The following is a 23,484-nucleotide window of genomic DNA, read 5'->3' as shown; positions in this document are numbered from 1 at the left end:
TGCATGCATCTATTCTCACTCATCTCCAAAAGCTGTTCAACACACAAAAAATCCTTAGAAACAACCCCTCAGGTAAACTTCAGATGGGAGAAAACCCCATAGTCAAGAGGACTAAGGAAAAAAAAAAAAGTTTTATGTCTGAATTCCAGGTACATACTCCTTCATTCTATTTGATATAGATACCAGCTGCCTTAGAGCTCAAACTGCTCAAATCTGCCAACAGATTTAGTAGCTTGGATTGGCCATCTTAATAATGCAACCACACTGCTTTCAGATCTGCTAGCTGTCCCACTTGGAGCATGGGTGGAAGGCAACGCTCTCTTCTCTGTAGAGAAGGAAGCTTTTCTGTTTACTCTGGTTGAGGTTGTCCTTAAACATAAACTTCTGGGTTTGATGATAACCTTTAGGTGATCTGACATACAACTAGAGCAGCTCCCTGGCCCATGCTCATGTTTCAGTTACGAAAACAACACTGTTTGTAAGTCAGCTTTGATCACACTACGTAGGCTTTTACTTACAGAAAAGCAGTAGCACTTTTTCAGTGCCAGATACCATCATTCACTTATCAGACAACCTATTCTTACTTTTGCGTGCAGTGAAATCACTTATAACCTTATTTATCAGATTTAATTCCATTCTGAGTGGGGGTTTGTTTGGCTTTGTTTCAAAGCATATAGTATTGCTTTCAATAATATTTTAGAGACTGTGAGGTTTTATATCAGTTAAACTTGAAAACTTCCGGAGTTCTGCAATTGTCTCAGGCTACCTCCAGCCAGCCTACTTGCATAAAATGCAAGTCAGGAAGACACTGCAAACAATCAGGGATGGGGGAAAATCAGATTACATCCAAAGTAGTAACCCAAAACTTCACAAATTATGTGAAACACTGAGGCTTATGAACTATTTTCATGTGACATCTTCATCATTCCCTGGGTTGACTGGGAAGAATAAAACACCAAGACTCTTTAGCAGAGGCATGTGCTGACTTCCAGCCCCAGCTGCCCAGGCCTCCAACACCTGCAGCCACTCTGGCTTACAGGCAACTACAGAGCATCCCTGTAGAAGTACACCTTCCTACTAGCAATGTAGTTCAGTCGTCACAGTAGATGCATGTACACCACAGTCTCCTTGCCAAGAGAAGAGGCGTTACAACATGCCATGCACATGGCATTCCTCCGGGGCAAATTTCCAAAAGGCTACAGTGGCAAACAAAGACAGAAGGGGGAAGATTATCTGCTTTACTTTTTAAGAATCATTACACTTAAAATGAAGAGGACTTTTAAAACCATTTAACTTAAAACAAGAGAACAAAACAGAAATCTTTATTAGCCTAACCTTATACTTCCATCCCTGGGAGTCATTAGAATACATATCCCCCCTCTCCATCAACCTACAAAACACATAAAACCAGCTCAGTGGAGTTAAATGTGTCAAAAAGGGGTGGCTGCTGAACATTTGGTCACTGGCTTGAAAAGCATTGAAAGAAGACCGCATCACCTTTTTTACAGCTCATGTTCATGGGCAGCCATGGTAAAGACTAAGGACAAGGGACTTTTTACAAGGGCAGGTTGTGACAGAACAAAGGGAAATGGCTTTAAACTGAAAGATGGGAGATTTGCGTTAGGTATTAGGAAGAAATTGTTCACTAAGAGGGTGGTGATGCACTGGCACAGGTTGCCCAGAGAAGCTGTGGCTGGCAGTGTTCATGGCCAGGCTGGATAGGGCTTTGAGCAACCTGGACTAGTGGAAGGTGTCCTCAAACTAGATGATCTTTAAGTTCCCTTCCAACCCAAACCATTTTGATTTTATGATAATACCAAGGGGGGCTGGCAATCAGCACAAGGTACAGGGGACTGAGTGGGTTGAATGCCTCATGGCAGAGTGGCAGAATGCCCCAGTGGCTGAGGACTGGGTAGTGCCCGGGCACCACCCCCATTTACCCCACACAATTCAAGCTGACAAAGCTTGCTGTCACCAGACACCCTGCAGAAGCAAGCACTGCTGCTGGAGGGCAATGCTGGCAGATAACCAAACAGGATGCCACTTGGTGAACAGTAAGGAAAAGATGACCCTTCCAGAAACAGGACTGGTGCGCCTTTTGACAATGCAGTTCCCAAGACAATACTGGAAATGCATGTCATCATCTACTCCCCTCAGTACATTTTCAACCTTGGAAACAGTCAGAGGATTTTTCAAATCAGGCAGAATCTCACCATAGTTTTGGAGCAAAAGGAAAAAAGAAATCATAGTCTTGTTGCATTCTAGGTAGGCATCTCGGGGATTTTTCTGAGAACATAATTAAGACAAATGAATTTAAACACTCAATCTCCATAATGGACTCAAAAGATCCCCATTAAGCAATATGGGCAGACATCCAAATTACCCTGCTGAAGCCAGCGAAAATAATTTTTTCCTCAAGTTTTGTTCCATTAAATAGTGTGGGATTAAATGTCCAAACATTGTGTGAGCAGTTGAAAGCACAGGATCAGGAGAAAGCAAGCAGATAACGTCAAGGGATACCCGAGGATTCTGGCTGGCTAAATACTGCCAGATTTTCCTAAACGAGTTTAGGAAAGAGCAAGAGGCAACTATGTAGAGTCAAATCTGTCTTTAACAGTTTTGTAGCACACATGTTAGGGCAGAAAGAGCAGTGCAGCAAGTGACAGACAGTAGAAGTAGCATATATACTTTATTAAAATATAACATAGAGAAGCTGCATCTAGTATTGTTTCCCTTCCAGGGGCCAGTTTTATTAATGTTGGTGTCTCTGACTAAAATAGAATATAAATAGAAACTGTCATACCCAGGTTTGTATCTTGAAACTAGATGATTTGTTTTCTCTTGAAGACAGAAGTGTGTAATGGCAACTCAGGAGGAGCAAGGGGAACTTGCACCATACATTAGACCCACAAACTACCAGGTTTCCCCTCAACCCAACCTACTTGAATCTGCTGAAAGGTGCTGCTATTCCACCACAACACAGGAGTCCAACACACATTCTTTTCAAAATTCATTCCTCAAGATGGGCATTGAGAGGGAAGAGTCTCCAGGCAAGAAGCAAATGAAGTTCATGCTCCTTCTCCCCCCTTTCTTATTTTTACATATGCTAAGAATTGCAGTACAAAGAGTTTTAAAAACTTGTGTATAAAGATCAAATTGCTATGAAAACGTCTCAGAACTTGTAAAATAGTCTTTGTTGCTGCTGGCCTTTTTAATAATAAAAATAGGGTTTAAAGTCTGGTCTTGCAGCAAGCTGGAATCTCTAGGGTGACACAATAACCGTTTTAGTTAATCTGACCTGCAGCACAAATCAAGAAATAAGGTATGATTTAAAGTCCTCCCTTATAGTGAAATGGCATTTGCAGCATGGCTGTAATCACACAAAATGAAAGGTTTTAAAATTGACCTCTCTGTTCTGTACTCAATCCTCTACTGAGAAAAATATTTCTTTTCCTGCTCATGGAAATTCTATCTCACTTATGTCTCACACTCCACATTTCAGAAAATGTGCAAAATCTATTTTTACTACTACACCAGTGACATTTTTGTGGCATTTTAATATTAAAAATTAAATTTCAAGTTCCATGAGAAGACAAGAAGTACTTCAGCTATGAGATGCTGAGACTTTTTTTTTTAAAGCAATACTGCAAGTTAGTTTAAAACTCTACCTGTCACAAACTGCATGGTATGCGATTGTTCACATTATCAGAGCTCCATTAGTTCAAGTCATGGAAATTTTGCAAGATTTTCCCTAAGCACTGTTTCCCTAACGGGAAGAATCCCTTCAACACAACTGAAGTATTTGGTATAAGCTTTCATAGAAGACAAAGCACATGAAACCTTTGCTCTCTAGATCCTCAAGAACAGTTTTACTGGGGAAGGTTTACCTTTAGAAAAAGACAGAGATAAGAAATTAAGCATCTGTATTAGCCAGGGCTCACAGAGCAGTAATAGGACTGGGGCCACAGAAAAACCAAAACAGAAGGCACTTGTCCAGCACAATGCTGGCAGACAGCATACGTCTGAAGAAATTCATACCATTGTCCACTTATACAGAGCTTCGATACTCAAAGTGCTAGGAAATAAATGAAGAGGTTTCTTATCTCGACTTAGAATCCTAGGAATTTATACTTAAAAAAAAATAATCTTGGCAATGCAATAACAAATAAATACAGCAATATGGATGTAGATGAGCTCAGAAGAAATGCTGGTAAGACAGATGGGGAACCTACACACCACAGCTCTTGACTTGGTTATAATTAATGTAAGGGAAAGACTAAGAAGTATATGTACAGGATACTGAGTTTAATATGAAGCAAAAAGTGGGGATGTCTCCACATATGACATTGTAGGCGGATAAGAGAATGGGACAGATTAAATAAATATTTAAAGTAACAGAAGAACTGGCAGGAAAGGGAACCAGGGAAGGCTGAAGACAAGTTAATGTATGCCTAAGGGTTATGTGTGCTATCCAGCAATAAGTACATCAGGAGTAATAAAAGCACTAAAGCAGATGAACAAGAATTTGTATAAGACTTGCAGGGGGAAAAAAAAGCAAGGAATATAGGCATACCAAAGAGGCAGAAGCTTTCTGCTTCTTTGTTTCTGCATCCACAAAAAAAAACCAACAAAAAAACCCCCCAACAATAAATTAATGAACATTAAAATTCAAAGTACGTCAAAGCAACTGTGACCAACCATCAATATGTATTTTTAATAGACTGCACCAGTGAAAAAGGAACCTGAACACCTACATGGGTCTTTACTATCACCCTTTACTGTAAATTTTAAAGAACTAAATACTGAGGTGCCTTTTAAGTGGGGCCACTTATCCCACTAAATGACTTCTCTCTCTTCTTTCTCTCCATTATTTTCTGACTAGCTTTTCCAAAGTTTCACTGGGTTTCATTGTGTCCTCCATTTAGCGCTTTGAAAGTTTTCTGCTCTTCTCAGTTGCTTCTGCCTTCATTGTCTTTGGAAGAAAGCACTCCAATTTTTTTCAAATTCCCTTTAAGCATTTTATGGAACTTGTGACGAAAATGAAAAATAAACCTTAAAAATCTGTTTTCAATCCCAAGACTCTTGCACTGGTTGTCATTACTGCCTCCAGCCTCTACCTTCCCTGTACAAAACTTTCTGCCCTACAGGTTGAATGCAGCTGAATAGCAGACTTCTCATATGGGGGGCATTCTCTGAGGAAAACTGACATTTGAAAGCTGCATATTTAAACATTTACCATCCTCTCCTCTTGCCTATAATGCAATTTCTCTTCTCACAATTGCTTCCTTTCAAACTGTTTTAATTAGCCATACAATTAGTTTCCACTGACTTTTCCCTCTGTTGTAATTTAGATTTAACAGCAGAAAGGCAGAAGAGCATGCACTAGTTTAATATGTGGTCCTAACTTATAATAGGGCTGTACATAATTCTGTAAATTTCTTTCAGGTTAATATTCCACATATATGCTTCTGTGGCAGAACAGGCCCTACCATGGCTGCATTCCCCCAGGTTCAGGTGCCTTGTCTGTCTAGGAACTAAAGGGTGCAATAGGATGCTTTGGATAACAACAGTAAATTTCTCAAGGATAGCCATAAAGCAACCTACCCACAGGGTCGGGGGGAAAGAAATCCTTCAGCTGATATCTGATATTCCCTAACATACAAATAATTAACTCCCCATAAAATTTACGGGAAAAAAATCCAGGGTGCAGTGACTTCCTCACTCCTTGTTCTTCTCCATTCTTGAATTTCCCAGGTGTGGAATGTGTGTTGACTTTTACCAGTGTTCTGGTTTGTTTAACAATTACTGATGCATTTCTGTGTATTCTAGACCACCTGGAGCATGCCATGTGCAATCCCATCAGCTTGCCTTGCTTCAAGGATCACGGAACTTCCAGGATATGTAGCATCCAGCAATGAGCTCTTTACATGTGTTTTCAGACACTGCCTAGGCTACTTTTGTTGCAAGACCAAGAAGGCGGCTGCAGGATGCCACCCCAAAGCAGTATATTCTGTAGTTTTTGTTTCAGATGCTATCACTTGTGAGATGGCTGCTCAGTGATGGTCAGCAGACCTGCATTATCACAATGGGACAGTGTCCAACCCTTGCAAGACATTACTTTAAAACCAATCAATCACAGTTCTCCCAAATACATGGTATTTTGAATGATTTTTATCTTCTGTAACACTGCATATTCACTCATGCTTGAGGTCTCAAAGCAAGAGAATGTTTAAGACTCATCTTCCACCCGCAGATTTCTCTATCTCATCATGCAGTGCACCCAACACTTGCTCTTGGCACAGAACTCTCTGGCTCTCCATTTTCATGATTTTGTCATACTTCTAGTCCTAAAATTTCCTCTATTAGCAAGCTTCTAATCCAGGGCCATCCTTTCAGCTCATTACATGTCCATTACAGTCTCTCAGAGAAACTGAGAAAAGACTATTATCTGACAATCCAAGAACAGGCTTAATGGAGTTTTGAGGGAGTTTTTGGTTTTCATCAGATGAAAGACAGTTTCTACCAGCTTCCAGATGGTTTTAGGGTATCTATCTGATGCAGTATCTCAGCTGCTGTTTTCTTACACTCCTTCCAAACACCAATATGAATGCCACATAATATAACAATATGATAATCTAACACTACACAGGATTTCCATCCCTGACCTTCCGCAAGACTCGTAACACAAAATCGCCGATGACAGTCTTTTGTGATTTGTAGGGTTACAGTGCAGGTAACAAAATGTATGTTTGTTCAATAACCATGTTTGGTTTTTTTGCTTTCTTTTTTTTCCTCAAAACATGCAGAAGCAGGTAATAAACACTAACAGAACAATAAAGATAATATAAATCAGATAATTAAGCAGAAGCTTTCAGGATGTCACTAAAGGCTCATAAAAAGCCAACCGATCACAATGAGATGTTATTTTGCTCACAGCATCTTCTTTGTTTTTTTGAGAGGCTGTGGTTAACTAGGGAGTTTCCTTTTTCCCTGCCACAAGAGTGGTTGGTCTTAAAGAATTTGAATCGTTAAGTCCAGAAGACTAAATATAGAAGCTGCATAAGAGGTGTGGGGGAAAAAGGAAACAATCAGCTTGAAAACATGGGTTGGAGACAGTAGCGAGAGCAGCAACGAATCAGGTTAGTTGTTATCTGAGAATGAGAAAGGAAATAAGGGGAAGAGTCAGTCATTACTATATAGCAACCAGGAACTCACTGGAATCATGCAGGCTTTTTGTTTTATGTTTTTTGATAGGGTTTGTTTTGCCGCTGCAAAAAAAACCCTCAGGTTTGCTATTTTCCTCCCAGCCAGTTGATACTAAAGGTATTGAATTTTCTCAGCACCTCATCTACTGCCGTCTTGTGACATCTGTGTCAAAACCGTACCAGGGAAATGCACAAATGCATCAAGCAGGCAGAAACAAAGGAGGATCTGTGCAGTCATAAGTGAGCAGAGCTGCCTGAAGAGCAAGGAATGGGGCAGGTAAGTCTGCTGTCCATCAGGTGTTTGCTCCACATGCTCTCTCCCTTAATCCAGGATGTGGCTGCTCACCTCTATCCAATGATAAATGCTGCAAGGTACCACAAGGTAAGAGCAGAGGAAGGTAGATACTACAGAATAAGCAAAGATGCTATCAGTATGATACCTGCTCAACCCCAAGCAGCAATCTTGCACACATATAATCTGAAAGATTTGTCCAGGTTCAGCCTTAAGCTTCCTGAAGCCATATTACAAGCACACTCACTTTTGAAGATAAGACGGAAGTACAAAAGATTAGGGTTTATAATTAAATTTACAGTACACACTGTTTAATACTGACATTTTCACAGGTCTTCTGGGATGCACTGTTCATATAGCATACTTGCACATTTGACAGTATCCTACACTTGGTCAATTTAAGTAAACTCCTTTCAGAAAAGGCATGAACCCAGAGGAAGTATAAATACAGCTACAAGAATTGCATCGAGTGAACATATTCTTTGTAGCTGGAAGTACAGTTGAAAGTAGAAGAGGAAATAACAGAAGACACCTAAAACCAGTTACGGTTTAAAAGTACAAGCATCAGGGACAATGCGAGGACTGTATCCTCTCAGCTTGAAGTGACAGATAAGGCTGAATGAAAAGCAGAGGTCATTTACTCAGACTTCAGGAATGGTGTTGCACAAAGAGCAGGCCCATGAGGTGAGAAAGGACAAAATTCTTGAGTGCACAAAGGAGCAGCTTGGGGCAAGCCTTGCAGCTGCCTCAGAAGGAATGCACTTTCCACAGGTATTAAAATCTACTGAAACAGGTGAAAGGGGAAAGAAAGTAAATAAAGACTTAATTCATAGCAAGCTACATAGACTAAGAATATAGGAAAGTAAATGACTTGGCATAGGGGAAGTTCGAGGCAATAGGTCACGCAAAAAGGAATGAAAAGGTCACAGCAATTATGTATAGCCTTTTGGATAAAAGAATCCACTGCAGAGTCTCTGGATATACTTCCAGCAATGTTAAGATGTTGCCTCCAGCTGCTGGATGACAGCACATCCTGGATTTGTAAGTATTCATTGTTAGGATGTACAGCCTGCATTTGGGGAAACTTCACTTTAGAACATGTTCCAGTGCCATTACGCTACACCCTCTCCCTTCCCCTGAGGCGTCATCATCAACAGATAAAAGACAGCTTTAAGGAAGGAAGGTACATATTCATTTTTAAAGAACTATAAGCAGACACTCAGATCAGGCTTTCCAGTGGATACTCAACCAGAGTGGACTGGAAAGGATCCGATTCCAGCTGACAGAGGTATCTAAGATCCCAAGTTTGGTTTCTTAGGAGCAGACTATAATTACAATCTGATAAGACAGACAGACAGACAATGGTGAGCCACTTCACACTGTCATCCCAGTATACTGTACTTCTGTCTTACCAGTTTCAGCCTTGGGATATTTGTTGATTCTTATTTTGCTCTTATTCCAGCTCTACTTACATTTTTTAATGCATTTATATCCAAACTGTCAATGAAGCACCCAAACTAACCAGCTACATTTGGGCTCACTTCCACTCAAGGTCGAGATGGTCTCACAGATAAGAAAACACCCCTGGCACAGAAGGTGGGCTTCCCATGTGGCATGTGAAGCCTGGAGAAGTTCTGCTGCCTCATTCCTAGAAAACAAAGCAGCAGGACAGAAGCCAGTGCAATACTGACACAAGGATCTTTGTTGTCCAAGAGGCATATCCGCTGCTGCATCTTTTAGTGAAGCAGTTGGAGACCATCACTCAGAGCAGCACTGCATGGAGAAACACGCAGTACAAGTGCGATGAAGGCTGTGTTCGTCTGGCACAAGATAAGATGCACTGAAGGAGGTCTACTCAAGCACTTAGTAGAAAACCAAGTGCTAAACTTAAATACCTTCTCCACTCCATTAGCTCCTTTTCTGTACACCTATATGCCACTTTTTAAAAGAGATAAAAAAAAAAAAAAGACGCAGATCACATACCTAACTTCTGTCTGTCCTAAATATCCAGATCACTGAGTATTTTTCAAGACGACAGAATCGTAGAATGGTTAGGGTTGCAAAGGACCTTAAGATCATCTAGTTTCAACCTCCCTTACCTACACATTAGGGGAAAAGGGAAAAGAAGCTGCAAAAACTAATTGCTTTGCAGTGTCGTATTAAAAGAAAGAATCTCTAGAAATGACCAAATGATACAGAGGTAAAGCCACCTACATCCAAATTAGCATCACCAACTGAGTGTTGATACTGGTAGCACTAGGGGCAAACTGGGAAGGGCTTTAGGGCAACTCTGTACTCACAGATTGGAAGCATGAAGAAAGAGTTATAAGCAGAAAGAAAGAATTAAAAGAGAGATAATAAAGCAAGTTCCTTCTCTCTCCTCTTATTTTACAAATTTCTTTTACTATGGTGCAAATCCAGAGCATCGATTCTGATACTATTTTACTGGATTTCCATTTGTTTTGCCTGGGCTCCTACATTAATCCAAACAATAAGGGCCTTTAAAGCATTCATAAATAACCTGCTGCTGCTGCTGCTGGCACCTAGGAGCCAAGTGCAGCAATGTTAAGCAACAACGAATTTCATAGTTCAAGAGGCACAGTTAAGGAAAAAGGTTGCTCAGAAAATCACTCTCATTTAGCACAAAGATCCTTAAAAATTGCATGAAATCAGTCAAGTAACTATAGAAACCAATTTCTTCAGCTCTGTATCACACGTCTCACACCTCAATTGTCTTTATTATCGTCTGCTGTCAGATCCTTAATCAGAAATGTGAACAGGCTTGATGATTTATTCAGCAGGGAAAAGAATCTGTAGGTCAAGTGAAAAATTTCACACACACATACACATGCACACACATCTTCAACCTTAGGTACTTTCATTTCATTCTGTTCCCAGTAGCTCTGGGGGCAACTCCAGTGAGATCCAATATTAAGGCTCAATTAAAATAAGCTCCAATTAGTGGAGCTTTTTTCTCCCAGGCTAGAAAAGTCAGGAAATGGATATTGGGAAATGTAAAAAGTCAGCTACTGAGAGGAGGCTGCAGACATAAATGAACTTATTTGTTGATTTCTACAGTTGCTATGCAGAGGCCTCTGGGAGTAAAAGCTTAACCAGTCTAAGCTATAAACTAAAACCCCTGCAGCTAAACATGAACTGTGTGAAACAAGGGCTCCATTCCAGAACAGAAAACTGCTGGGCCCAGAAAATTAAAAGCCAGAGGCGTTTTCCATTTAAAACTAAATCCCAGTACCGCCTCCCAGCCAAAGAATTATAAGCAGTATCAGATTTACAAAACGAACAATTACCCTGGAAAAACGTAGCCTATTGTACAGTCCCAGATGCTAAATCTCAAAGTTTCTTTCTGGTTTTTTTTTTTTTTCCTTAATCCCACATTATATTCCTACCAAGTGAACTGCTGCAGTTTACAAAGGACCATTTCTAGACAGGACTGAAACTACAAAAATAAAATGTAAAGAAAGAGAGCTCATAATTCATTGACCTCATTTGAAGCACTGCCCTTGCCTGTGGCAGTTCCTGTCCTTCCCCAAGGCCTCTGCAAATGGTATGCAGCAGCAAAATAAACCCTGACCTAATTGCCAGGACAGGGCTGCCAACCTTCTCTCAACACACAAAGGCAAGCATGGTAACTGGAAAGTCCTACCTCTTTTGCTTTCTGCTTTAACCGCAGTTGCTCTGGATCTTCTTTATTGGAACGGCTCTACCAAAGGAAGAGGGAAAAAAATTGAACAGAAATTACTGGCATCCAAACACCATCGTATCCGTTAAATATTTAATAAATGACAATTTTCTCTGGTGATTGAAAGATTTAGCTCCAGGGGCGAATGCCTCAATCCAGACTGGCTTCCCTCCCCCTCTGCACACATACACGCACCCCCCTCCTCATCTGGGCCAGCTGCCTCTGCTCTAGCCTGAAGCAAGATTAAGCTGAAAATGATGCTAACACTGTCAGTCAGGTCCAGTCTAGGCATGATGTTGTTCATGTCAGCAGCAGACACTTAAAAAGGACAGGAAGTATAGGAAAGAAAGGGAGTCGTACTCATGCAAGTACAACATGATTCTTTCAACTCAAGATTAGGCTTCCACCCAAGGGGCTTCAGAATTCAGCTTGAAACAAAACAGAAACACAGAAAAGGGATCAAGTCACACCTGATGGAGTAACATCTATGGATTTTTTTTTTCCTCCTGTTCTTGAGAAGAGGGAAGGGGGAAGAAGGGTACTTTTGCTGTACTAGCAGTGGCTACATTGGGGTTCGCAGATGCTAGGGTACCAGCTCCAAGGCCAGCTCCAAGGCTAGCCTTCTGATCTTGACTACAGAGAATAAATACCCACGGCAGGATGGTGAGATCTCACCAGGCTCCAGCTTGGTGAGATAGTGAACCCATATTTTCAGTGCTCAGTATGTGATGGAGAATGACATACTGAGCCAGAAACAGAGACAGGAAGAACGTTTATGGCTATATGAACACTGCTTTTATTTCATTTTGACCAGCAAAAGAAGAGTTCACACCACCACACATGTGAAAGAACTTTGATTTATTTTTTTTTTTTTTTTAGGAATTTAAAAAGCTAAAATCCTTTTTTGTATAGCCTAAGCTGTCCTAAATATTACAGATTTCCTGTTACAGGGTGACTACATTTAAAGCAGAAATAGGAGAAACGTGAAGTTGTTTGCCAGTCTAAAGAACACTATTTCCTTGGAAAGCAAGAAGTGAAGTTCTTACCTTGGCTGCTCGAAGCAACATTTCACGTTCCTCTTCATCCCTTCTCCGTTTTTCTAGGTGATCAAGCTCTTCAAGAAATCTCAGCTGTGCTCTGGTGTCACTAGATACGATGTAGCTATCACTCCCCTGGAAACAGAAGTTTGTTATAGACAACCAGGCTTTCATATACACCACTAGGGCTAATAAGCCCAATGGGAACAATCTGACAAGAACAACGCTATTTTTCAAAGCCAGCAAATGTAGGCTGTTTCAGAAAGACTTCAGGTGGTAGGCAGTCATTTACAAATCTCTCCACTGAAGTATGTTTCTTGGCATTTGTGATGACTAAGAGGTTACTGAACAAGTAACTACTAAGAGGTTACTGAACAAGTCTATACTGACAAGAATAAAGTCTTTTAGATTTAAAGGCTAAAATTTTGTTTTAAACAGCAACTTCATACCCAGTAAACATACATACAAGACTGCCTTTTGGACAGGTTAAGAGAGGAAAAAAACCCCAACTGTAAAGCAACAGAATCTCATATCCTTTCCCCTTTAATAAGAGAAAAAGTGAAATTTGTCATTTGAGTGTTTGGCATTGTAGTTACAGACATAATCCAGAGTTTTAAATAAGCATCACCTAGTATTTCCGAAACGAGGTTTTATGGTTTAGAGCTAGTTATAATGAGTCTTGTGGGTGTAGACAGTGAGGTAAATTATATAGGGTTTATTGCAGCTTTAGTAATAAGTATTTTTGCCACAGTGGATGCTCTCAAGTTATAGAACAGTTTACGTTGAAAGGTGACCTCTGGAAGTCATCTGGTCCGGCTCCTGTACAAAGCTGGGCTAGTGAAAAATAATGACTTGTTCCAACAGTAACTGGACGTGTATGCATCGAAACACAACTAAGGTCCTTTTGGTCTAAAACCCAGCAATTAGTAGTTTGGTTTTCACACTATTTTTACCCTCACTGGAAAGCTTGAGTTTAACTTTACTTTAGCTATGAAAGACGACAAAGAAAGATCTAAAACATGGTCAACTGGCAATGAAAAGCTTGTTTTTACTATTCAGCCTGTCTCTGGAGGAGCAGTTTAAGCCGTGTGTTGGCCAGAGTGCATTAGGCAAAACAAGGCAGGGAGCCCATTCTAGATGAGGCATGTCTGTGCCACCTGTTTGTACCACTCTTTAATGCATGTCTTAGAGTCATCTTCTTTCCCCATTACTTTGTGAACTTGTCTGCTCCTGGGAAATTCATCCTTGAGCTTTTATCAGTCAAACACACTATGTACTTTCAGCAACCCTTCTTTCCATCCTACCCCAATTTCACATTTTTAATGAAGCAACCTTGACACACAACTATTCTGGCGTAAGAATACAATGTTTTACAGCTATTTTTCAGGCAAGGGTATATTTTAAGCTTACGGACTCTCAGTGACTTCAGATGCTAAATTTTTAGTTCTCAAACACACTATACTCAGGCTTTTCTTCCCACACTCAGTCATACACTTTTAAAAGCTGTAAGGAAAGTAAAAGCCGTCTTGTGGAGCACCATTGTCTCCTGATCTGAATTCTCACAACCCAGCCAAAGAATGAAATCAATCCCTCCTCTGGTATTAAGTTTGGTCCTTTTCAATGAGCCACCACTTTGTCACGTATCACCAATTGTGGCTCAGACCACACCATGTGTTGCAACCAAGGAGGCTTTCCAAAGACGAGTCTATGGCTCTGCAAAAAGTCCAAACGACCTTTCCCCCTTCTTCTGTTCCTACTCAAGGTTTTTTCCCAACTGCTCCCCACAAAACATACACTGCTTTGAGTCAGTCTCAGTACATTAGTACAATTTGTTTTGAAACAGCAGTTTATAATAATCCACCACCATGCCACAATCCTTTTAAAGGGGCAAAGAAGAAGGCTGTATTACCAGAAGATTATTTTTTCCAAAGTTTAGAAGAATTTTGCTTTGGAAAGCTCAAAGTCAGAGTCAGATTACATTTTTAAAGCCAAATCCAAGACGTTATGCCAATTAGAAATGCAAGCCTCTCAACCAGGAGCACTCTACCATTTTCTTATATGGGACAAGAAATGGGTGCATCCGTAATAGTATTTCAGCTCATCAACAACTGGTTTAAGATACTTTAATTTCAGGAATTTTTAGAAGAGAAACACCTATAGTTATATTTCGTCCAAAATAAACTTGTTATCTATAATCATTTAGCACTGAATTGCTTAGACAGAAAACATTAGGTTATATACCTGTTCATAAATTATAGCTATTATTGTTATGATGGAGCAAGTTGGATTCAGTTGTTCATGCAACAATTTAATTTCCTTATATAAGGCCAAAGTGTCCCCAGCTACAATAGTGCAATCCCAACCAAACTAAAGTTAAAAGTGTAATCATAGACAGAATTTAAACTATTGATAAAGCACATAACCACAATAGAGAGCATGGTTAGATTAGTACATGTGAAGGCTAGCCTTGTATATCTGACAGTTAAAATGTTGTTTTTACTTTATCTGAGCTACACTTAATCTGCAGTTCACCAAAAGTGAAAGAAAGTTATTCTGCTGTCCTAAAATAAATTATTGCTTTCAAACAACAATAGCACATCTATATAATCTTGTTATAAAATTAATTTTTCCATGCTTTTTTTTCCCCATCAAATGAAATAAGGAAACGCATACAGTCAAGACTCCACCACAGATGTGCTCTAAAGAACAGCCAATTCCTACCAAACTTTTTACGTTAGGTTTACACGTATTTGAGACACGCAGCTTTGAAGCAAAGCTTTCCCAGGTACATCTTTAGCAAGAAGAGAACTAGCAACAAATTCAACAGCAGCTATACGTCTTGTCTGTGATTTGTAACTTCCTTCTTAGATTGTCACATACCTGTAAATGAACCTGAAACCTGGCTCAGGTACTTGCGTTTTAGCACCAGGAATGTATTGTATGTCCAGGGGCAGAAAGGAAAAACCACACACAGCAAAGCTGTGCTTCACTTCAGTCCACCAGGAAAGAAGTGGAAAGAATCCCACAAAGACCAGGTCTCCCACAAAATCTGAACAGTTTAAGTCACATTGAACAGCCTGGCTGAGGACAGAGCAGGGACAAGCGGTTGCAGATGTTCAGCTACTATGTGAGAACTTACTAAGCTCTGGCTTTATATAGTCAACTCCTGAACCAGGTTAATAACAGAAAAGCTTCCGGTAAGTTATTTCTGTACTCCGCAGTTTGCTGGCGGCATGGGGTACGTAGGAAAAGGCTGGCTGTTACCACATCTAGGAGTGCTCTCTCCTTGCTATGTTTAAAGCTTACCCCTAAAACCAGTTCCGTGACACACCACATCACCCTACAGATAGTGTAGTTTAGGGCTGCAGTATTTTACTGCTACTGCACGTGGGGAAAATGTTTGCATGAAGCAATGTTTGTAGCACAGCATGGTGCCATGCCTCTCATGCGCTCATGGGCTCCAAACACAGGAACACAGCAGTCACGCTGTGCTGAACCCATCCACATAAGAAACATTTTTTTAATCACTGTACTCTGTCATTATTAATTCTGGTTTTGGGTATCATATTATGTCACATACATACTCTTATACCTCAGCAGTTCTCCAGACTGTAGGAGGGAAGCAGCCAAGGAACCAAACCAGCAAGCTAATTACTTCTGTGGTCTTAGCAAGGCTCTATAAAGGCACTGCAACAAGAATCGCAACAGAGAGCAGTTTACAACAATCTGACAAGCTATTCCTCCTTCAGATAAAGAGACTGCCATGATAGTTTTATCACAATTAAGTTAGTGACTTCCAAAGACAGACTCCTCTATCTCCTTGCTCCAAAATTTAGTAAAAAAGGGGGCAAAAGTTGGCAAATATGGCTGCATGATATGAAGCTTTTACTCTGCCAACTCACTCTCTCTGCAGGGGTACCAATCAGATGTAAGTTGCTAGGCATGAGCTGAGCAAACAGGGAAGAAGAGTTTCCCAAGTCTGATCCCATGAATTACTAGCTTTTTATACCAACTTCTACCCTAGCAATACTTACCCTACTTTCACCACACCTATCCCCATTACTGTACGTCTTTTTGTCATGGACATAAGCAAATACAAAGCCTTACAGGGCAACTTGAAAAGGCTCTGGAAAATTCTCTGAAAAACACAATGCCCACATTGCACACTGATACCTATTAATAGCCTAGAGGGAAAAGACAATGGGGAAGCACTGGGGGAAGTGGAATACAGGGCTGTGTAAATACATAAATAAATACCTAACAGGGCTCCAAAACTCTGTAGTGTTCTGCTCTTGAACATTTAAAAGACTGTCAGCATCCTTCACAATATTATTACTCACAAACATAATCCTAAAGACACTCCCGTAGTGTAATACCATATTCCTGACAGAAGAGGGTCCCTGTGCCTCTAGGATTATTATGCCCATTACTTGTTTGTTTTGTTCATGAGGAAAAAAAGGACAAGAAAGCTTATTGTAAGACTGCAATCTTACCATTGCTCCTGGCAATTCAATCAGACAAAAAACTATCAGTTTTCCTACTGCTTTAGTTCAATGAGAAAGAAATCAGCCCTATCAAGCCCACTGTCCAAGAACATTCCCTGTCTGCAGGACACAAAGTCCTACTGGTTACCCAGGACTTCAACTTCCAGCTCACTTTTGCTCAGGATCATTACTGGATCTCCCACTTCAGAAAGACAACATAGAACATGTACAGATTTCTAAAGACTTCTCATTAAAAACTCTATTCTTTTTCTGCATTGATTTTCTTTTTCTACCATGTCTTCTTCTGGCAAGGAACAACATACTCCAACTGCTCCAGACATCACTATAAATACTTGAAAGATTCCAGGGAGTTTCTGCTCTTTACTATTGCTTCTTCAGTGCTTAAAAGCCTATAAAAAGTGTTCAGTCAAAAATAACTCCTATCCCACCAGTTAGTAGCTCTTGTTAAATTTCATTAAGTTCCTGTAAAAAAACCCAATAAGCTAAACCTGCTTGATACTGAAAATGTGTGGACTCATATCTTATTACTGAATGACAAAAAAAACCCAACTATTTTGGCCAGTATGTTATTGCTTCCCGTTTGTACCATACAAGCATCTTAAGGGATACTGGCTCACTGGAACCTAATTTACTTCATACTGAATGGAGCTAATACAAGGAGGGGAGGGAATTTTAAGTAGCACTGGCAGAAAAAGAGTTCTGGAAACTTGTAAGAGGTCTCTGCCTTCACATGGAGCACATTCTAAAAATAAAATACTCCATTCAGTTTCCCAAGGCTTTTTTACTGAGCCAGTATTGCAGTTTCATCAACAGTAAACGCATAAAGCAAACACAAGCCCCTAAATCAACCTGACCACCAAGAGCATTCAAATATAGCTTTACATTTAACTATGAAAAACAAATTTTTGTGTAACAGGCACCACTTTTGTGGAAGAGAAGAAACACATGCATTTACTCTTACATTGGGTTTTAAAAGCATCTATCCAACAAGCTGAATGGAAAACCTAAGGACCAGTTAGAGGCTAAAAACAGTTAAAACCAGCCTTTGGTAGATACTGCAAACACGCATACTGCGTATGATGTGGCTATACTTGGAAGGGGTTTACCTTCGAGGCTGCAAAGCAGGAAAACTTTGGTGCAAAACTTGCTTAATGATTTCCTTTACCTTGTGGGTTGACACTCTGTGCTGAGCAATTACAGTTAGCTTTTCTAGGAGCCCTCGTAATCTCTCCTGTGTAGCATGGGAGATCAAGTTCACAACATCAGAGTTAAGTTCCATAATGTCATGCCTTTTACCTGTGGAAGCAGAGAAAATCCATTACGTGTTTTAGTAGTAGCTGATAATTGAAATAATTAGCACAGCAGGTATTCTGTTCCCCCTGGAAGTCATACCCATTATGAATAAAGGTTTGGAGATTATGATTTTCCTGGTAAAGTCACAACTTCAAAGATCTTAGACATTACATTAATAAAACTTAGCCTGGAGCTTCAGAAAATATAGACATTGTTTCACTTAGCCTCCAGAACCACTCTCCTTGCAAGGTCATTTATAGGACAAAGTTAATAAGAACACAAATCAAGCTTCATGTTCGGGGAGGGGGAAAAGTGGTAGCTGTAGAAATTAGTGCCATATTCTGTTAATTCCAGTAATTAAAAAAAATAGAGAATTACATTGTGCCCTGCTTGACACCATGCTTGTTAACAACTCATGACATTTATTCAATGAGCAGAGATGATTTTTGCAGCCCACTCAGGGCAGGTTGGCTGGGGCAGGACCCTCTCACCTGCCTCAGCCAACCAGCACAGGGCAGACAGACCCAACCATCCCATGGCAGTGGCTCAGACAACACAGATCAAGTCCAGCCAGGGTCATCATGCCATCACCTTCAACCTTTTCTCGCGGGCTGCTGCTGCCTCTCTGCATTTCAGCAGCTGCGACCGAGGCTGGTGACAGCTCCAGGCAAAGCTGTGCCAGCCCCGCACCCAGAGCTGGGCATCACCTCTGCAACCTTCCCGCTGCTGCAGGCTGCCAACGGAGAAGCCTGCCCATGGTTGACACCATCGATCACTCAGCGCGACTCTGTCAAGACACCTCGATGGCAATGATTTTTCCCTGGTAGGCACAGCAGGCAGCAGTTTCACATGCCTCATATGCTGTACCTGTCAGAAGCACTTTCCCTTGCCCCTCGCTGCATTTACAGCAGCTGTAATATTTTATGATGCAATATATAGCACGCCTTCAAAACCCATTTCAGTATTTATTACCAAGCAGAGTGTTAAGAATGGATAAACACTCCACAGTAAAAAAAAAAACTAATCACCTATTTCATTTGCTTTTGCTACTTTAACTGAAAATGAAAAACAGTCTTGTGAGACAGGGAGAATCTACAATGCTTTCCCAGATATAATCTAAGTGTTCCCGCTACTTGATCTTGGCCAGTGAGCACTGGCCTCTACCCTAGCCGAGTGCAAAGCTCATTTTGTTCAAGCACCTTTCAACACTTCCGCAGCAGTTTCTCATTAGACTATCAGAATACATTTTAGTATGCCAACTTGAAGACAAAATAAAACATCCCAAATCTCAAGACCTCCCTTCACACACACAATTTCTAAACCAAAAAGGGTTTGGTTCAAAAGCAGAAGTGTTCATTTTCTGAATTGCTGTATTCCCTGACTGTAATATTTTTCTTGCAATCAAAATGCTCTTCATTTACAACATGAATTATTAGTAATGTGAAACAGCTACCATGCCAGCCATGAAACAGCCAGGCTTGTATTCATCCATCTTTCAACGAATTGTCTTCATACCCCAAACAAGAAAATTATTCTAGAAGCACTTTATGTTTTTGTACAGCTCTTCATTTTTCCTTATACCCACTTCCCCTGAATGACTGGTTAATGTTCTACTGAATTTTGGGAAAGTCTTCTAGGCACCAGCTCTGATGTGTATTGTCTCTTTTCCACTACTAACACAGCACTTCCTTCCTTCAACTATGCTGTATACAGCTCAGATGGCATATCTGCACTAGTGCAGGATGTATGGAGGTAACAGGTAGCATTTGCAGGCTACATGCTCATCACATGCTAGCTGCTCAGTTTGGACCAAGAACCAGTTGCATGTAGAAACAGAAAGATTTTATGATCATGTAGTTAAACCACTGTGACAGAATTACGACTGCATGTACAAACAACAGGCTTTCTTGAATGATCAGCTGTAAAACTCACTGTTCCAGTATGGCAAGCTACCAGGCAGAGAGCACGCGCATGGAGTTGAGCAATATTCATCCAGTTTGCTGTAGACGGCAGTGGTACCAATCAGCGTGGTGCTATACAAATACATGCACCTGCGCTGACATAACACAACATTGCTAAGCAACAGTTGTTATTTTGCTCAGAAACCAACAGCTGAAATAATATATACACTAAAAGCTTCCTATCAGAGTTTAGTCACAGGCATTTAACATACATTCCAGTATTATTCAGTGATACAGATAAACACCTTTAATGTCTCTTTCACATAAAATTATTTTTTTTTCCATGGAAAGAGTTATAAACTAAGGTCTGCCCTGTGTGTATTGGCAGTTTGAAACTTTTAATGTTGGTCAATAGAATACATATACCTGAGCAGGCTGAGGAATGCAAAAACCATTAGGAAAGTCAGTGTAATGCATCAAGTTGGGAGCTGCAGAAATAGAAAAGCACACAAAGTGTTTTGACACCAGCATCTATACAGTTATTAAGTGTTCCATTAAGTTTAAGAGTCATAAAGTTGCTCGCTTCTCACATGATAAAGTGGCACCAGTTTGTTTCTTCTGGTTGTGCTTCAGACTATTTACATGTAAAAGAAAACCTTACAGAAGAGCTGTTTCCTAGAAGCAGAAGTAAAAACTCAATATATTTTGGTAGAAACACATGATTTGAGATGATAGATCGAAGTAGTTCCAGCTCCTCCTTCAAAGACTGGAGGCTAGCTAATGAAGCAGGCAAGGAAATGCTACGTCCATACATATCTGTTGCACACACTTTATTCTCACCTATGTTCAAGATCTTCTTCTGAAGTGCTTCTGAGGAGAGAAAAGGTTCGTCTGCACAAGAGCGGATCACAGTACCAATGAGCTCAGAGTTTGTTGCCAAAATGCATGCATTCTCCTCGTTCAGATTGACCCCAGCCATAGAAGTCACATCATTTATGTCATCTTCAACTCTACTAAAGAGAAAAACAACACTTAATGCTTGCTCAGAATAGACAGAAAGAAAAAGCCTCTTGACTATCAACAGCCACACTGCGTATCTTGGAGGCTACCCCTATACAATAGATGTTTAGTGTGGGTGTGGACAAGGACAGGTGGAAGTTAACAGCTTTCACACTTCAGTGAAGTGCCTCTCAAACATTAGATTAACTAATGCCTCAGTTGCTAGGCATGCAAATCCTTTATATGAAACTGAAATTCTGAGTGAGCTCAAAAGCCAGGGACCGAGGTAAACCTGGATTAAAAGTTTCCAAAACCCCCCTGCCCTGCACTACCACTCTTACAGCTTTAAATTTGTTTCAAAACTCCAATTCATCAGGTAGAACTAAGTGCTGAAGGAAAGTGGATATTGACTGATAAAGAAGCCCACTTTCTAACTGAGTTGCCTACCCTATGAACTGAAGCTTACAGCACAGGCATGTTAGCATGGACCTGATCTTTGCTTTTCTTTTAGTGAATTTTCTTAAAAAATAACATACAAACACTCCTTTGTCTATATACTAGAACCAACCCAGACCTTGCCCTTTGAATGAGTCCTATCATACAGTACTTATGTATATAGCACGGGGAATGTCATGCTTTTGAAGAACAGCAGCAGAGCTCTAGCTCCAGCTCCATTTGTTGGATTCTGCTGTAGCAGTTTTGGACTACCTGTTTGAAATAAAACCTCAAATCTGGCATACTGAGCACTAACACATACTCACAGCAAAGCTCATGTTAAGCAAATAGCCTGTGTGCCTCAGCTTTCTTTTTTTTTTAAAAAAAGAAAAAAAAAAGATCATTTAAGTTAAAATACTGAATGAATCTTATATGGGAAAAGATATGTCAGAACTTTGGCAGTGAAAAAATCCAAGTTATTTTCAAGTAAGTTTAAATCACCAAGAGAAAGTCTTCTCTTTCTTCATAAAGTGGCAAAGGCCCTGACAGTGGCTTCAAGAACCAATCCAGAATAGACGTCTGCAATATTAATAAAGACAAGTGAAAGCACTCAATCTGAAGGTCTTTTAATTTGAAAAACAAAGAAAACAAAACTAAAACACGCTCTTCTCCTCTTGAAGAGTATACTCTGGCAAGGTTTGATAAAGTTCACCTTCAGAAAATACTGTGTGGCCTACCTCACTCTTGAACAAGGGGTTAGCCAGAAATATGCCTTTCTTAAGTGAAATGTGATCTCTTAGGGCTGGCAATGGGTAGAAGCTGATGTTATTAAAATGTAGGTTGGGTTTGAGCCATATTCAAAACACACAAGAAAGTGTTGGGATTTTTTTCCTTAGGGATCTTCTCATTTGGGCTTCAGTAAGTTTCTGTGGTGCAAGTTGTCTACCACAAATTTCTGGAGATAAGCCTGGCTAGGAAAGGAGTCCAGCCTTTCCCTACTCCTCCTATTTATTTGTGTGCACTCATGGCTGGAAGTTATACAAAAGTGATTCACTCAGGAATAGATACCCAAAGGATTCTCAAACCAGCTTCATTCATTAAGTCTAACTAGACATGACAGCTTCCTGACTAGGCTTGTGCCCCAAATCCATCATGCTAAAAGCAGTAAACCCCAGGACTGTCAGAGCAGTTAGATGACCATGATCAGGATTCAAAGCTGAAGTTAACACTGCCAGAACTGTTTCTCTCCCCCTACCCTTTCACACCCAGCAACTGAGCATATAGTCATGCCCTATCAGCCTAACAGAGACCCTGATCTTTCAACAAGTGTGTAAATGAAACTTCACTGCATGATAATTGAGTGCTAACTGATTATCACAAGTACACTCCTCTTTCCTCTTCTTAATGACCACTATTTTGCTGATGGCAGAGACAAGAAGTGGAGACTGCCACCAATTTGCTGATAAAGGGGATTATAAAAATCAGCCTACTAGCACCAAGAACCACATCAGAAGATATTGGGGCTAGATGCTGGAACCTGACATTACCCCAGTGGAGCTATTTACAAAATCCAGGTACGGATGCTTGCATCTCAGGTACAACTGTATAGTACACAGTTTCAGGGAATCATTTTAGCTTTCAACCTGGCCACATACGCCAAATACTCAACATGAAGGAGGTAAACTTCTACACTACATATCAGTCCACCTTTCTACATACCTGAGTTTCCCTTTAGCAGTTCACTATTTTCTTTAATACTTCCATGCATATTTCCATTTCTCACCATCTCTCTTGTGAGTACACACGTACAAGAGCTTACATGCAAGCAGACATCTTTACCTGTACTGTTTTTAAGGACCAGTTCTAATTTCTTCATAACTCTGCATTAAATCACCACGTCACTAGCCTTGATGGAAGATTAATTTGCACTTATTTTACCTAACCCAAGGAAACTACAATTACATTTCCTTAGAAGTAGTACTCACTAAAGAAAACATAAGTTTCAGAAGCCACGTGAAGTTTGTACTTTTTACTATTCTTTTTCCTTTGCTGTTCCAACAAACCTCACTCATTTTAGGTAAGGTATCATGTACTTCAAGTAAGCGACAGAAATCATT

General features: G+C 40.3%; 1 protein-coding gene across 2 annotated transcripts in view; it reads right to left on the bottom strand.

Moving 5' to 3' along the window:
* Nucleotides 1–23,484, bottom strand: part of TAF4B (TATA-box binding protein associated factor 4b) — a 72,102-nt gene that overhangs the window by 13,461 nt on the left and 35,157 nt on the right. The window contains exons 10-13 of one of the 2 annotated variants that reach the window (XM_057397662.1): nucleotides 20,774–20,946; nucleotides 17,905–18,035; nucleotides 12,244–12,369; nucleotides 11,162–11,218 (exon numbers count right to left, since the gene is read on the bottom strand). In XM_057397662.1, coding sequence (XP_057253645.1) covers nucleotides 11,162–11,218; nucleotides 12,244–12,369; nucleotides 17,905–18,035; nucleotides 20,774–20,946 — 487 coding nt within the window. The remainder of the gene's footprint in view (nucleotides 1–11,161; nucleotides 11,219–12,243; nucleotides 12,370–17,904; nucleotides 18,036–20,773; nucleotides 20,947–23,484) is intronic. The other variant, XM_057397663.1, reaches the window with a different exon arrangement.

The sequence above is a fragment of the Pezoporus wallicus genome, unplaced genomic scaffold (assembly GCF_028554395.1).
Source record: "Pezoporus wallicus isolate ANWC-B61680 ecotype Strahan unplaced genomic scaffold, APGP_CSIRO_Pwel_v1 contig_227, whole genome shotgun sequence".
Classification (NCBI taxonomy): Eukaryota; Metazoa; Chordata; class Aves; order Psittaciformes; family Psittacidae; genus Pezoporus; species Pezoporus wallicus.
Note: the sequence above shows the minus strand (reverse complement) of the source record. Positions and strands in the feature narration are given on the sequence as shown.